Here is a 17,463-nt window from a genome sequence, read left to right on the forward strand (position 1 = left end):
CTTAACTTGCCCACTTTCTGACTCATATTAAACACCCAGCTCATGAGTTTTTTTTTTTTTATTAATTTAGGATAAGGATTTTTTTATTTAATTAGTTAATATGCACAGATTTCTCTCCTGGAACCCGTTTATTTGGATGAGTTAAGTACTTCTGTTCATTTTCTGTCAGCTTAGATTTACAGATTTGCTCTAAAGCTGGAGCATTAGCATGCATTAGCATTAGCGGCTAACTGCTAGCAGTAACGCTAATGCTGCTTCAGCAGTGCTAGTTGGGGTTAGCAGCAGGCTATAGGGTGATAATACTGCTCCTGCTGATAAAGCTGCTCCTTACAACCTGACTGGTAAAATTCATATATAAGGCACACTGGATTATAAGGCGCACTGACAATTTTTGGGATAATTAAGGGGATTTTAAGTGCACCTTTTAGTGTGAAAAATACACAGTACACAGTACAGTTTTGCACAAACAAAAATTAAACTGCTCATACACACTGGAAAAAAAGATCCAGTGTATAAGTGGGGATTATCCAGCTGTTTTTTATCAAACGATTCCTTCCCCATGTCTACAGGACCAGTAATAAAAGTACCTGAATAAAAGTAGCAATTTTGAACATACTAAACGCAATGCAAAAAACAATGAATTCAGTCAGTATTTAATGTCTGAGGAAGACCTTTGGAAGATAAATTTAAGTGTATACTCAAACTAGGCAATCCGTGCCGTGCCCGGGCACGATTATCTCCCAAAACACGGCTCGATTGACTAGTGTGATTGCTCCAAACCGTGCCCGGGCACGGAACAAGATGATGTCAGTAATCCGGTGTTACTGTAAACAAACACAGCGGTATAGTGGCGGTATAGTTCAGCACCGCCACCAGGAAAAGCACTCCCTCTCAGAGCGTGTGCTATGTATGTGCAGTAGTAATTAGATACTACAGAGTAATGAGCGTCCTTAGGCACGGATTGTTAAAACGCAGTCTAAGTGCAGGCCAGAGGAGGAGTGGGGAGGGAGCAGAACCGTGCTCCAGCACTATTTAACCAAACCGTGCTTAGTGTGAGTACACCCTAATGCATTTTAAGAAAAAATAAAGTCTTTTTATTAGATTATATTAGATATGTTTTATGTTTTAAATCACATGTCTTCTGTTTGTTTCTGGCACTATGCTATTTATTTAATATGTACATCATTTTATAATTATATTTTATTTTTAAAAATCAGGCTTGGTTCACTCACCTGCTGATTAGCCATCGTGTGGTACCACCAGAAGAGGCGTGTAGTGATGAAGTAAGCAACAACCACGTCCACTGTATAGTGATCATGAGCCAGCAGGATGAAGAAAATCCCAACAGCACTCAAACCCAGACAGAAGCAGTGATACCACCAAAACCTCCGCGGAGAATCTGCGCACACACAGACACACACAATTCATTACTAGGCATTATGGCATTTTGGAAATTCCACATACAATAACATCATTGTGCTATGAAAAAAAGATTGAATGTGACCTGAAACAGAAGACTGGTGTATAGGCAGGTACTGCCACTAGGTGGCACTGCTGCCTCAAATTCAGTCAGACCTATTAAAGTCAGTGCACTAATCAATAAACCTGTCCCTACACAATTTGAATAGCAAACCCCAAAAAGCAGTAAGCTATTCACAATAATGTTGATTATGACTTTTTTTTTACAGCTTTATGACACTATAAACAAACATGGCTGCACCATCAAGAGTGGAGTTATAGCCTCCGTGGAACGTTTGCGTCATGCAGCAACTAAAGCACACTGCAGACTTCTGGTGTTGGTTGTTTAGTATTTTTAGTTTATATATTGAAACTATTGCATTTCATGTCCATTTTAAGTCACAGGCATATTGAAATAATTTTTTATCTTTTTGTTTTTAATTTAATGTTATGACAAATGCCTGAATGACACACAAATAATCTAATTTCATATGTAGATAATTAGGGCTTTCAACATTAAAGCAATAACGAATGCGTTTAATTTGGAAACTTTAACACTTTTTTAAACAGAGCCTGGTGACGCATTAGCAGTTTTATTTAGCAGTATAACACTGTGCCATTTACTGTTATGTTCAGAAGTTCAATAGCTCTGCACACATTTCCAGACAGCGATGATAGAATGTTTCCCCTGTTTCCAGGTTGTTGAGTGTGGAATATGGAGCTACATCAGCTTTCTCTATTAAAGCTCCCCATTAAACAGTAACTCAGCACATTGAAATATTCTAATTTAAAAAGCATCAAAACTACCCTGAGTTACTGTAATACAATAAAAAAAATATCACAATACATTATTAGGTTAGCCTCCCTCCTAAAAATACAGGGAAATACCGGCATCAAAAAAATAATTATAATATTATTATATATTATAATTCAGATTAAATAATAGAACATTGCTGTGATTAATACAATAAATATTTTAAACAGTTGACACAAATATAAATATTGTTTATAGATTTTGCCAACCTATCTTCTGATTACATTTAAATACCCATTATTACAATATTTTTTAAACTATAAGGCCCACCGGATTATAAGGCGCATTATGCAACACTAGTAAGGCACAGGGGTGTCGCCATGTTTTACTTGTAATTCAGCAGCCAGCGGTGAGACCAGTTAAGGTAAGCTGACAAAACTGTAATTCTAAAAAAATATTACAAAGTTAAACGAGTGCTGGATGTTAATCTACACAGATTTCTCTCCTTAAAACTGCTTATTTGGGTGAGTAAAGCCCTTCCATTTATTTACAGTAAGCTTAGATTTCCAGATTTTAACTAAGACTAGTCCAACAGCGCTACACTGAGGAACCCTGAGTTTTCTGGTAAGCCAGGGCGATATTAGCTAGCGGTTTAACCCACGTAGCTTGTTTTATCATGATAAATGCGCGGACTACAGTCCAATATACTAACCACTGAACGGCAAAAGAGCTAACTAGGGCTTAGCATGGTTAGCAGGTAATGCTAATGCTGCTCTAGCAGTGCTAAACGGGGTTAGCAACAGGCTACATGACAATAATACTCACCTCTGAATGGCAAAAGAGCTAGAACTTAGCACGGTTAGCGGCTAATGCTAATGCTACTCCATCCCCTGTACTGCTGTATTTCAGCAGAGTGGCTTTACTGCTCCTTACAACCTGACTGGTAAAATTCATATATTAGGCGCACCGAATTATAAGGCGCACTGGCGATTTTTAGGAAAATTAAAGGATTTTTAATTGCGCCCTATAGTGCACAACTAAATGCAAACTTAAAAAAGATTTATGATTAATGCAAGTTAAACATACTACTTATCAACTACTACTGTTACATTTGATTACTTGTAGTAAAATGTGACATATTTTAGGTAAACATACTACAATTCAGGATTCCTGATCAAATCAGGTCGTGAATAAGCTTAGCCATATAAGTCAGAACTCTCCAGTACCAGATTCTCCAGCCTTTAATTCTGCTGTTCTCCCTACTACTGCTGTTATACTCACACTCTTTAATGAAGAGGTATGTTAGCGTTAGCATCACGGTGTGCCCGCTGTAAAGATAATCCCCACACATGGAGTGGGATCCGGTGATTGACAGACCACCTCCAGAGATCATCTTCAAAATGCGCCACAGCTGAGCCTCGTAGTTCCCGACCAGCTGCAACATACAAAAACACACACAAACACACACACACACACACATCAGCACAGAAATACTGCATACACATACTCACACAGCAATTCAGTGTCATTTTTAATTGGATTATAAACATAAATATGTTTATGTTGTTAACTCTGGGGCAGATACTACTGAGAAATATTTGGCAACCCTTTGCTGTAGCATTTCTTGTAGAGTCCCACAGGTTTCCATTGTAAGGCCTATGAAACTGATGCTAATTTTGGATAGCACTGTAGTTACAAGAGAAAGGGAACTAAGTGTGAGCTTTCTAAGGGGGCAAAGACCAGGTCTGAAATAGGAAACAAAGAAGAAGCATGTTATTGTATATCAACAAGTGTCTGGTCAAAGTGCAACGTGTTTAATAACATTTAACCAGATATTTCAGGATTTCTATAGGGATCATTTTGATGCACAATTAACAGAAAGTTAAAATAAAATGCGCCCTTTTTGGAGAAACTGCTAACATCAGTCAGTAATTTTTTTTTTAATTGTTAGTTATCGTTCGACCTTTGAATTACAACAAATTTACAGAAGATGCCAGATTTTTAGGACCTTCTAGACTACTCAAATATTTCTTAAAGAATAACTACACTCTCAAACATTTTTTTTAACATATACATAATTACATAACAGCTGAAACGCGAAATCCGTTGCTCTGCTTAAAACACTAAAAACTGAGATGCAAATTTAAAATGATACTTTGATAAAAAATAAAGATTACTAAGTAAAGTTCAAATGAAATAAAATAGCAAAATAAAATAAAAATCTGGATGTTCTTTGTTGTTTGTAGTCTAAATATTTTTTCAATACCATTGACTTTTATTATGAATTCACAAATGGCAGACCTAAAATGCAGACCTGTGTATGATCACACCTTGCATGTGGCCATCAGGAAACCAAATCACAGCCGTTGAGCTGCTGAAGGTATGATGAGTGACTCTGTGTGTGTGTGTGTGTGTGTGTGTGTGTGTGTGTGTGTGTGTGTGTGTGTGTGTGTGTGTGTGTGTGCGTATCCAGGATTATATGTGATTTATCTGAGTTTCTGATAACATTCTAGGACCTTGTAACCAAGGCCATTCTTAATAACACACTATTCCGAGGTCAGCTGGACACTAACAGCTTCAAACAGCATGGTTTTCTCCCTTCCCTGATGCTCTTACTGTTTGAAAACGATTAGCATTCACAGTGGAAACACTGGAAATGTTTAGAGTCTCCCACTGAAAGTCCATGATTTGAAGCATCTTCAGCAGAACTTATGGACTGAGAAAAAGGATTTTAAAAAAGGTTTTATGGTCAGAGAAGACAAAGATTGAGTTGTTTGGCAACCCTGACCAGAGGGTAAATTGGTCCCTAGGCATTCAACCCAATTAACATTATGCTGACTGTTAAGCTTGGTGGTGGTAGCATCATGTTCCCGCTTTGCTAGTGAAAGAATAGCACATATCTTTTTTTTTCTTTTTTTTGCAATCTCTCCAGTTTTTTTGCAAACTGGTTCTGTATTATTTTGTATATAGCTACAATTAATTTATATATAAACAGAAAATAGTCGCTAAATAAGCCTGCTAAAAAATAGAAATAATTATTTTAGGCTGTACGCTTCCTTAAACATTTTTAGGCCAACCAATTTTCTTTTCATCTTAACATTTTTTTGAAATGTATTAATTTAAGATGCTAACTTAACTTTGTGTTGGACTTTTGTTGCCAGAGGTTTAGTCACTACATTGCTTTGAGGACACAGTAAATTTACACAGTTATACAAGCTGAACACTGACCATTTTACATTGTATCAAAAAGTTACATCTTCATGGGAGTGGTGTTCACACTTTTGTGAGATCTCTGAAAAGGTCTCCGTCAAAAGAGTTAAGTGGCAGTTTAAAAAGAGGAAATTGGCTGATTAGCTAGCGTGACTAAGAATAAACACATGCTAAACCCTGACCTAACTTACAGGATAGTGTTTACTCCATTTTTATAGTTGACTTTACGTCAAGTTTGATCTTGAGGGAGAGGCACTTTTATCCTGAAAACTTTATTTATATTCTTCAATAACCCAGAGAAATGAACTTGGGGTTTAGGGAAACATGATAATAAGTATGAACTTTTTGCTGAATAGTTTACCTCAGTTTGCCCCCAGAACATTCGAAATACAGAGCTTTTTTTTTCAAAGTAGCTTTGAACACTGAGAGCTTTGAAAGTGAACAGGTAGGTTATTAAAAAAGATTGCTTATGCACAGAGTATCTTTAGATAGTTCTCCAGAACATATAGGTAAGAGAGGGGAACAGACTGCAAAATTAATTCTCTGATGCATCAATTCCACATGAAAATATCTCTATAACATTCATGCATGTCCACTGAATTAATTTTGCCATCAGAGCTCCGGAATTGTACCAATGAAGTTTGAAGCTACTTTAAGATTGTAACAATGTTAAAAATAGCCTTTTTTACATGGGCAACTCTATGCCCCTATCGCTAGCATTGTAAGGCTGTTGGGAGCATCGGCCAAAAATGGTATTTCTCGGAATGCTGGGGGTGAATGGAGGTAGGCTATTTAACAAAAGTGCACTCACACACTAACATGCACACTAAACCAATCATATGCACACCAAACCACTCACACACACATTCACACACAGTTATATTCATCAGAATATAACTTCACTATATTATAATATAGATATTAAAATACAGTAAGAAAACGGCTAGTCTGCCAGGCCTTAAACACATTGCACTAATACTACTACTATAGTCTCCCTCCCATAAAACAAAACTACCAGCATTTAAACAAGCGTATCTTCTTAATATGATTAATGGCAAAATTTTGCTGTGTGACATAGTTTTAAAATTTATTAAAGAAAAGGTGCATATTTAAATGAAAATCATGTACATGACTATTTAGTACTTAAAAAAAATATTCTTGATACTGTTGTTTCATTAATAGTTAAAAATTTATAATAAAAAAAAAAAAATGGATGTGGAATTAACACCACATTTAGCCAGAAATCTATAATTCAGCCTGTCGTAATATTAATAATGATTCACTCTGTCCATCAATAATTGGAGTAACATAATTAGTCCTGGGTAGATTATCTGTAATCTGGTAGATACTGTAAAATATGTAAAATATAAACAGTGTGATTTTTTTTGTTGTTTTGACAAGAGACAATAGATAAGCAGGTGTCCCAATCCTTTTGTTCATATAGTGTAGATGATTTACAGAAGTAACAGCAGAGATCATTACCTTTGGTGAGCATTTGAAGTGCATGCCTGGAACGGGCAGGGTGGTGACATACATGGTCACACACCTGTAGAGGTACAGCGTTCCCACGATAAAGAAGAAACGCCGGCCAACAATCGCCCTGATAAACAACAGGGACACAGAGACACAAGAATAGGATTAAGCCTGGTCTTAATCAGCGAACAGAGATCTATAGGGTCTACTTTATCTGTATTCAGATTGGATTAGTTTATTAGGTGATATCTGTAATATGATTTTTTATCAAATTCTCCCTAAATATGTATTTTGAAAAAAAAAACTAAAAAACTATAAATCTGAAACATTTTCAAATCACAGAATGAAAGCCAAACAAAGCAAAACAAAAACTTTCTGAAAACATTAAAAAACATTGCAAATGTAATTTTTAAAAGAAATTCACAGGTCAAAAATGAAGATTCTGAAAGAGACAAACAAATAAAATGCTAAATAAAAACATATCAAAAATTATTCAAACTTTTGTTGGAAGTTCAAAATTAAAATAAGAGCCAGCAACTTTTGGACCACTTGGACACAATTGTCAGTATGGTCATGTGACAACATAATGTGTACACATCGGGGTACTGTACCCCAATGTCTTTTAGTCATTAATTGCTGCCAAGCCAATCAAAACATTATTCAGATTTATTGTTATCACACAAAAACTGAGTGATCAATTTCTGTCAAATGTTGTACCGTATTTAATCGGCTGCTAACCCCGGCTACCACTGCTAGAGCAGCATTAGCATTAGCCACTAACCGTGCTTTGCACTAGCTCTTTTGCTGCTCAGAGGTGAGCATTATCGGTCTGTAGCCTGCTGCTAACCCCGGTAATCACTGCTGGAGCAGCATTAGCATCACCCGCTAACCAAGCTAGCTCTTTCCCCGTTCAGAGGTGATTATTAGAAATGTATTAGAAATAGATGTTCATTGATAGTGCACCTTATAATCTGATGTGCCTTACAGTGCGAAACATACAGTTATCTAATGCGCATGTTAAGATGGAAGAGAGATGGAAACCACACGGTTCTGCTGTCAAGAGAAGACAGTGCTTAAACGCTTTGAGGGCTTAGTGGTTAGTACGTTCTCCTTCCAGCACTGGGGTCTTGGGTTCAAGTCCCTATCTGGGTAGAGTTGCCATGTTCTCCCTGTATCTGCATAGGTGGAGCTGAATTTGAGGCCGTGTTTTGAGACGTACCTGTGTTTAAGCAGGAGCCACTGTATGAGCCACATGCTCACCAGCAGCATGCCGTTGATCTCGCAGATGGAGAAGGCCCACTGCACGCGGTCAAACACATCAAAGAACTTATCCGGCAGGGGCGGAGACTCTTCTTTGGTTGGGACTCGCTCGTGTACTACCGAAATCACCACTGACGTGGTGACGAAGCAGCACACGGCGTAAAGGAAGGCTACGCCCGTCTTAGACCATTCTGTGGGAAAAGAAGTGCGCTCGTGTTCGGGGGGTAGAGGGATGTGTATTTGGACTGGCTCTGAATGGAAGCCATTTTTTGGCTCCACGTTGCGGATCTTTCCGTTGCTAATGGCCCCGTTACCGATGGTGATGCTCACGTGTCCGTTGGTGTGATGGCTGCTGCCGTGCTTTCCATTCTTGTGCACCTCCATGTGGTTGGCAATGCGTAGTGTCTCCACTCGCTCCAGTAGCTGGTGTCCATTGTCCCCGGTAACCCGTGACAACGGAGGACTCCTGAAGTCTGATTCAGAGAGCTGTAGGAGGGCGCGGCCGTCCACGTTCCTAAGAGCCTCTGAATATTCCGTCATGCCCTGATCCACCAGCCACTCAGAAACCTCCTCCACTGACCAAAGCCCCACCTCCTTCATGGTTGGCGATGGGCGAGTCAGAGCAGGATGTAGGATGGGGTGGGCGTGGCTTTACAGTATAAAATTAACAGGGACATTGGAAGTGAGGTGCTGGGGGATTTGTTTTCTCACCCTTCACCGGATCAGGTGCCTGCTGTTCAGTTACTCTGGGAATTTTTCCAATCAGGAGTGTCCAGCACTGTAAGAGAAAGACATACAGAGACAGTAACAGGGTCAGTAACATAAATACATTAGTGATGGTCAGTTTTTTTTTTATTCTAAAAAGTGCCTGCGCAGTTTAAGTGGTTCCCACTTTAAGGCACATCATCACATTAACAGCAGCTGCAAAAACAAAAACTTCAGAAAAAAATTGAAATGTCAGGAGCAGCAAAGAGAGAACGCAGAGAGCAGAAGCAAATGAAAGTATTAATTAAAAATGAACACAAATAAATAAACAAACAAACAAACAAACCAAAAACTGAAGAAACAGGGAAACACAGAGTACATGGTAAAATTATAAAAAAGGAACTAGAAACCTGGCTGACGATAAACGTACAAGAACCGACAAAGGAAACAGGAAACACAGGTCTATAAATACAGACGGAGCTGCAAATGAAACAAGGGTGAAAACACTTAAGGTGGAGACACGATAGGAACACACAGCAACACGTGGAGAATGTTTCAATTATCATTTTATTTACTAAGGCAAAAAAAATGATCAAAACCAACCCGGCTCTGTTTGAAAACAGTATTTACCCCTAAACGAAATAACTTGGTTGTAGTAACTTTTGTTGTAGTAAAACATGACAAAAAGTACTTACAACTGATGAACAGCACTACTCCGTTCAACCACAACGTTTTGAGATCCAGAAACTTTAACAGTTGTCCAAACACCCTTCAGACTGGATGTCTCCTGGCGCCAGCTGCTACGCTATGCGGAGTCTATATGTCTGTTATTTTCAGTTCAGTGATGGCGGCGCTCGGAGCAGAAGCTAGAGTTAGAGGATGTAAACAGTGTTTTTTAATAAGCTTCTTGTGCACTTTTTAAGTTATTAGTGCTTTGTTTTTTAAATGTCAGGGCTCTCCGAATTCTAGCAAGGAGGTGTGTAGCTACTTTGAACCTGAATAACAGTGGAAAAAGTGATTTATCAGGGCAAAATATGCCCTGTGCCACCCAGTCTGAAGGGTGTTTGGACAAACTGTTAACATTTCTAGATCTCGGAATGCTGTGGGAGAGCGGAGGTGTGCTATTTATCAAAGGTAAGTACTTTTTATCATGTTTTACTACACAAATTCCATTTTACACCAGAGCTCTCCTTTAATCAGGCTTCAACTTTAAATCATGTGTGCTTTAAATCATTGTCCTGCTGCAGAACCTAAGTACGACTGAGCTTAAAGCCCTGAACTAATGGCCGGACATCTCCTTTTAAGATTTTCTGGTAGAAAGCAGAATGCTGAGCTGTAGTGACGTTGTGTTAGCATCAGTTTGGGTGTGTTCAATATTGCAGATAACATCTGTTAGAGTATCATGTTAAAACGCTCTGATAAGTACTGATTCTGTGCTAGCATATCCTGTGTGGTTACTGTGGGAAGAACCTGTTTGTGTTATATAAGATTACGCTGCTAAACAGTCTTCCAACTAGCATATCCTGTGTGGTCATAATGCTTTGCTTGAAAGAAAAAAAAAAATTACAAGCTGAAAAAAATTGTGAGCTGAACCAATGTTAAGGTAATGTAAACTAAGAGTGGGATATCATATTTTATAACCATCAATGATTCAAATATCAATATTTTTACTGAAACATTGAAAACATAAGTTTCATTCAGGGTAAATGCAAACGATCAAGGCAATGACAATCAATCACAGATTAACTGATTCATCTACAGAAATAAATCAATTAAACATGGATGCATACAGAAAAGATGAGTAATCACAAAATAAGGTGACTTTTAAAATTAAAATACAAAATATTACAAATACACAAAATGTATGAGGATTATCTATGCAAAAAAATGCAGTTTATCATAATTAACTACATGAAAATATGATAAAGTCAAAATGAACTACGCTAACTAAAGCAATGAACTGTATGAAATAGTGTGACTAATCACGACTCATTACCAAAACCAGCGCAATTGATCATGAGTACCTACTAGGGTTGGGCGATATGGCCCTAAAATAATATCACGATACTTCATGGCACTTTTGCAAGAAAAATACTCGATCATGGCAAAACACTGAAAACATTGAAAAAATATTTAGAAATCACACTATTGCAACAAAAAAAATAAATAAATTATGTTACTGCATAGAATATGATCTGACACACCCCTAAACAAGATATTAAAAAAATACTATTTTTTTTATCAGATTTGTAACAGAAGTCAATGATTCTGAATGTCAAGATACTAATAATCTCCATATATACAGGACTGAAATAAAATGAATGAAAATACACAGATATACTCTGTCTCTAGTAGATATATAATGGGAAATGAGAACAATGTGAATTTACCTTTGCTAAATACAGCAAAAAAGTAGTACCCTAATGTGAAAATTAGGGGTGGGTGATATGGCACAATATTTCAGGGTATAATATTGTTCACGATATTTAAAAATGTTGGCGATATTATTGAGTACGGTACAATATGGCACATCTCTAGTACCTATAAAAATGAATTGGATTAATCACAATTAATTATGACAAATATTGGGATGTATCACAATTAACAACATGAAAAGGTGATTAAATCACAAAAATATGCACTAAATAATGCAATTACTGGTGTTAAATCACGATTGATTGTGACTAGACAAAACAATGTGATTGTATTTGTGATTGTGTGCTACACAAAATAAATACTTGCTTAACTGCACAAAATAATGCAATTAATCACATCCACAAGAGTCCACAAGATAATGTGACTACTTGAAATTAACTATACAATGTATTACAAATACACAACATGTATTATATTATTGTCTGTGTGTGTGTGTGTGTGTGTGTGTGTATAAATGATGGTTGGACAGTGTGTCACAGCTGAGAGTTGAGAGAAAAGTCAAGGCTGTTTAATAAAGAATGTCCGTAGATCAATCCCACAGCATGTCCTGTCACACAATCACACGGCACTCAACTGACCCCACACAGCCACCGGAGCCCATGACTGATATGTCACAGGTAAGGCTGTTTATTTCTGATATATAATATGATGATTAATATATATTTTTTTTGCCTGCAAATTTCAGTGTTGACTAGTAGTGTGACAAATGATTAATTTTGATTTTGAGACATTATTGGCATCAAATATGGATATTTTTATTGAAACATCCCGTTTTTCACACCTATCTTGTTTGTTCCGGACTTTCTATTTTAGGTTTGATCTAAAGTATCAGGTGTGAAAGGGGGTGTGAACTGTGGTACTGAAACAAAGCTCCAGAGTTTGGTCTGAACAAAAGAGCTGTTCTCGGTCTGGATCTACTGAACCATGGTCCTGTTCACCTACAGTGTGAAAATTAATTATAGGAAATTGAGGCAGTCTTTAACCAAACCAGAGGAAAAAAGAACTGATGTTGTGCTGAAGTCCAACTCCCCTTGTTGTGCAGCGCATCGCACAGCAGTATGGACACAAACGCTTAGACTGGGAATTTATTAATTTACTGTAACAGTTAGGGGTGTGACGAGATATAGTGCCACGAGATCTCGCGAGATTATATGTGACGATATTTCTCGTCAAGCTTAAACCTGTCTCGCGGGAGAAAAAAAAAAACAGTTTAGTGTGGACTTTTTAAGAGGGATCTGGCAACCCAGTAGCAGCGAGTGTGAGAGCAGCTCTCAGCAGAAGGAGAAAATTCGGGCATTTGTATAGAACAGAGGTCACTAATGGGCGGACCACGGTTCGGACCCAAACGTTGCCCAATGCGGACCCAAACCGAAACTACTGAGAAGGACTTAATTGTGCGGCGCAGTAAACTCACAGACCAATCACGTGTGGGGTAAGATCACCAAACGCTCTCTTCAGTCTATCAGATCTGTGCAGACGCGGTAAGGAAAAAAATAAATAAACAAACACACCGCTCCTCGCGCGGGATCGAACCCGTGTTGTCAGGGTCGCGGTCGTGAATAACCGCCTTTATACGGAGATGGGGATCCCGAGAAAGGGCGGAAAAACGAGAACGGGCGGAAACTAGTCACGCCGAGCGCGACAGAGAGACAGGGGATTAATGTAAACAAAATCTGTTCAGAGAGGCATTTCTTCTTCTTCTTCTTCTTCTTCTTCTTCTCCTTCTTCTATATTTTTACATCATTCATTTCAAACAACCTTACAGGATATAGCACTTAATTATTTAATATAATTAAGTACCCCTGATATAGAAGCTGCTTCTGCTACTATTAAGGTGTATGTCTGGCTGCATTTTGGCTCCAGTGGAAATAATAAACGGTAACAGAGTGACCAACAAGACACAAACCATATGTAAATACTGTAAGTAAATCCTACATGTGACTGTTTCATAGACAGCTGTACTAATCCCTTAACTCTGTACTGTATTTTAAAAATGTTCTGTCTCTGTTTGCACTTCAAGCATAGTCTTAATATGACTGGTTATGGTTCTGCATAGTTAAATTACAAGATATTTAGGAGAAAAAAAACACAAACCATAGTCTTAATATGACTGGTTGTAGTTTGCACTTCTTGTTTGCACTATATAGAAAAGCTAGAACACCTAGAAAAGTTGTATTTTTATTTTTTATTCTTATTTTTATTCCTTATAGAATCAATGTGTGAGAGAAACCAGTCTGTTAAGTTTGCGGTATATGATTTTGTCCAAAAAAAAAAGAAAGAAAAAAGTTTTTAAATCTCGTCTCGTCTCGTTATCGTGAACCCAATATCGTGTCTCGTCTCGTCTCGTGGTATTAGTGTCTCGTCACACCCCTAGTAACAGTAGATTAACCCTTATTTTTAAACAGAAATAAAAAAGGAATCTGAGGATAATCTTTTTTTTACTCATTTTGCTGTAGGAGGCGTTGTGTGTAAGTGAAGGGGAGTCGGATTCTGACAGAGCTAGAATTTTTCACAACACCTGGAGCAAATCAACTCAAAGCCAAGCTTATAACTAACTTTCTACAAACCAATTAATATGAAGCATAGAGAGACTCCGCCCACATAGCTGATGACTATAGAACACATGTGTCAAACACAAGGCCCGCGGGCCAGATGTGGCCCGCCACGTCCTTTTATGTGGCCCGCGAGAGCTTGTAAGATCTTAGTGTCTATAATAAATAGGTCAGGAGCGTTCTTTGACCAAAAAATACATTTCCCACAATGCTTGTCGATTGTATTACCCGCAAAGTTACGGCTTACTGCCACTACACGGCAGTGTAGTCATTGATGTGGAAACCCTGCCGGAGGGAAGGCGTAACTTCGCGGATGGAATTGAGACATACAAATGTTTATCCCATAATGTCCAGAAAAAGAAAAGTTGATGCAGACGGACGGCTGTGCTTCAAGGCGAAAGACCGGTATGCCTTTTGTGTTACGAAGAGTGTTACTGACCAAAATAAACGCTTTTTAGGAGAGATATAAGTTATGTGTAAATATTTATTATATTAAGACAATACCTGACAAAATCTGTTTTAATGACATTAATAAACATCAGTGACAGCGCTAGTCGCAGTTTCACCTCAGCAAAGGACGAGGACGTGAATCACTTATCTAACCAGCCTTTACTGATTTCTGCCCCCAATAACCCTTTCAATAACCTCCAATAAAAAAATATGAGGTTAGCAGCGCGCTAACTGACCTGTTTTTAATGTAATTCGAGCAGTGATTCCGTGACGCTGCTCTAAACTGCTGCTGTTAGCTGCTTGGGCTGAAAGATGAACTGTAGAGAGCTGAATTATCCGGTTAGTGGGGTTAAAAAATCTTTATTTCATACACAGAAGAACTTAAACATTTTAAAAACGCTCCAGACTGGCTCAGCTGAGCTCTGTAGCCCGTGGCTGGCCTGTAGCTCTGACGTAGTAAAGACTGCGGGCTTGTGCTGCTGCTGCAGCTCCGACTAGTGGTTTGATGAGGAACTGCTAATGTTCTTCACAGCTCACAATTTTTGATTTTATATTTATTAAGCCTTATTTCAGTATCAAACGTTTTGATCAAAGTTAATATAACTTGATGTCATTTCTATTCACTTGAATTGTTTGGTTCTTGATTGATGGAGTTTTTGGATTTCATAACATGACAAATTAAAAGGATTTATGTTAATAGAGCAACAAGCAAACATTTTTTTCCATGCAACTGTAATATTTGATTGAATAAATAATATATTGAGAGTTATTTAACATTAAGGAGTAATTACATTCATTTAATATTACATTTGGTTACATTTTATTACATTTATAAGTTACATCTGGCCCTCAGAGGACAGCCAATATGCCAATGTGGCCCTCGGCCAAAATTAGTTTGACACCCCTGCTATAGAATGTAGAAAAGTTCTTTAGTTCTTCATAGAATAAAACCATAAGACATAGAAATGTCATTCGCAGTTTGTGGAAGAAAAAGGTGCTGTTGTCAGATGAGACCAAAATGGAACCTTTTGGCCTAAATGTAAAGCTCTGAGTGACAGAGAAGTAACAGAGAGAAGAAAATCTCAGTCTCTTGATCCGCAAAGCTGGTAAAGACATACCCCAAAAGACTTGCAGCTGTAAATGCAGTAAAAGGTGGCTATGAAACCATGTATCATTTTCTTTCCACTTCACAATTATGTGCTAGTTTGTGTTGGTGTATCACTTAAAATCTTAATAAAATATAGTTTATGAAAGTAAATAATACTTTGCAAGCCAATGTATGCGTAACCAAGAGTCTCCATATCAATTTAAATATTTAGTCATTTACTGTCAGCATGAATAGTTGCCACCAAGGTGTCACGTGACTTGAGGGGCTTTGTGCACAGAATGCAAAGTGTGCCTTTCTTACAGGAAACAAACAAGTCTTTTCAGTGGCTCAGGGAGTTTCAGCTAGGTGGATACCATTACCGGTAGAGCTGCCCTAGCATGCGACAGCATATAGAGCAAAAGTATCGCTGATCGAAACCAAAAGTTGGCCATCAAGTAAGCACGCAAGCCAACCACAAGCTAATGATTAGGCTTAAATCTGCTTCTTATTTGCCAGCTTCTCATTTACAGAGCTTAAAAACTGTTATAAATTGTATTTAAACCTGCATTTTGTGTATTTGAATTAAATGTACCTTTATTTTAACCAACGTTCATTGCTAAATTGTGTAATTCATACATTTTATGGTGTTTCAAAGTGGCAGACTGTAAGTTAGAAACATGCTTTGTGGTGCAGTCTCTTTTCAAAGTGGGTGAATCTGGTCATTCAAGTGAGAACCCTGTTGCACTCTCATTTATCACACTAGCTCTCTTCAGTTTTATTTCTGTTTCTCCTTGGTTAACAAATGCATGAATGAGTAGATAAAGATATCAGACACTATCAAAACACTTAGTCTTCATGTTCGCAGTAGCTCTAATACCAGCACCATTAGCAGAGCTGTGGTTGCTCAGATGACCAGCAAATGCTGTTATAGCCAGGAAAAGGTTGCAGGACCTACCAGACCATCCTGTTTATAAAATGAATAAATGTGGCTTTGCATGAACGGAAACAGGAGAACTCTGATGCTATTTATTATAATGTTTTGACCTCTAACCACTCAGAAATATTACTGCTTTTAATCTAAAAAAACTAAAATCTTGAACACGAGTTGTTAAAATGTGCTGTTAAAAAATACATAACCTACTCATATACATTTTCAGATCTAAAAATCTACCATTACCTGCAGCTTGCATTTATATTTTTGCCTTTTAAAAATTAAAACAGGTTTAAATTTATTTAACATGTTTTTTTATCAGCTAATTTCACCACCTTACAAGTTGTTACAATTTAAAAGTTTAAATTCTGTCATTAAATATATCAAGTTTCGCAAGTGAGGTATATTGAATCAAACATTCAAAATGCTAACTGGTATTTGCACCAGTAAGTGCAGCAGGAAACAGCAGCATGGGTCTAAAGTATAAAACTTTAGCATGCTGACGTATTCCCAATGCACATTTGCCTTTAGTGTGTGCTGGAGTAGTGTTTGCTTTTTGTTAGCTGTGCTCCTGTTAGCCGTGCTTCTGTTAGCCGTGCTGCATGTTTTGCCGTGCTCCTGTTAGCTGTGCTCCTGTTAGCCGTGCTGCATGTTTAGCTGTGCTCCTGTTAGCTGATTTTTGTTAGCTGTGCTCCTGTTAGCCATGCTGCATGTTTAGGAGTGCTCCTGTTAGCTGCTTTTTGTTAGCTGTGCTCCTGTTAGCTGCTTTTTGTTAGCTGTGCTCCTGTTAGATGCTTTTTGTTAGCTGTGCTCCTGTTAGATGCTTTTTGTTAGCTGTGCTCCTGTTAGCCGTGCTGCATGTTTAGCCGTGCTCCTGTTAGCTGCTTTTTGTTAGCTGTGCTCCTGTTAGCTGCTTTTTGTTAGCTGTGCTCCTGTTAGCCGTGCTCCTGTTAGCTGCTTTTTGTTAGCTGTGCTCCTGTTAGCTGCGCTCCTGTTAGCCGTGCTACTGTTAGCCATGCTGCATTAGCTGTGTTCCTGTTAGCCGCTTCTTAGTAGCTGTGCTCCTGTTAGCCGTGCTCCTGTTAGACGCTTTTTGTTAGCTGTGTTCCTGTTAGCTGTGCTTCTGTTAGCCGTACTGCATGTTTAG

The 17,463-nt window shown here is 38.0% G+C and overlaps 1 protein-coding gene across 1 annotated transcript in view; it reads right to left on the reverse strand.

The window, feature by feature from the left end:
• The window catches only part of sgms1a (sphingomyelin synthase 1a), a 51,719-nt gene that overhangs the window by 8,517 nt on the left and 25,739 nt on the right, over positions 1 to 17,463 (reverse strand). The window contains exons 2-5 of the mRNA XM_007257557.4: positions 8,115 to 8,933; positions 6,905 to 7,022; positions 3,494 to 3,647; positions 1,233 to 1,399 (exon numbers count right to left, since the gene is read on the reverse strand). Of these exons, the coding sequence (XP_007257619.1) occupies positions 1,233 to 1,399; positions 3,494 to 3,647; positions 6,905 to 7,022; positions 8,115 to 8,755 (1,080 nt within the window). The 5' untranslated portion in view covers positions 8,756 to 8,933. The remainder of the gene's footprint in view (positions 1 to 1,232; positions 1,400 to 3,493; positions 3,648 to 6,904; positions 7,023 to 8,114; positions 8,934 to 17,463) is intronic.

Source organism: Astyanax mexicanus, chromosome 14, assembly GCF_023375975.1.
Source record: "Astyanax mexicanus isolate ESR-SI-001 chromosome 14, AstMex3_surface, whole genome shotgun sequence".
Taxonomy (NCBI): domain Eukaryota; kingdom Metazoa; phylum Chordata; class Actinopteri; order Characiformes; family Acestrorhamphidae; genus Astyanax; species Astyanax mexicanus.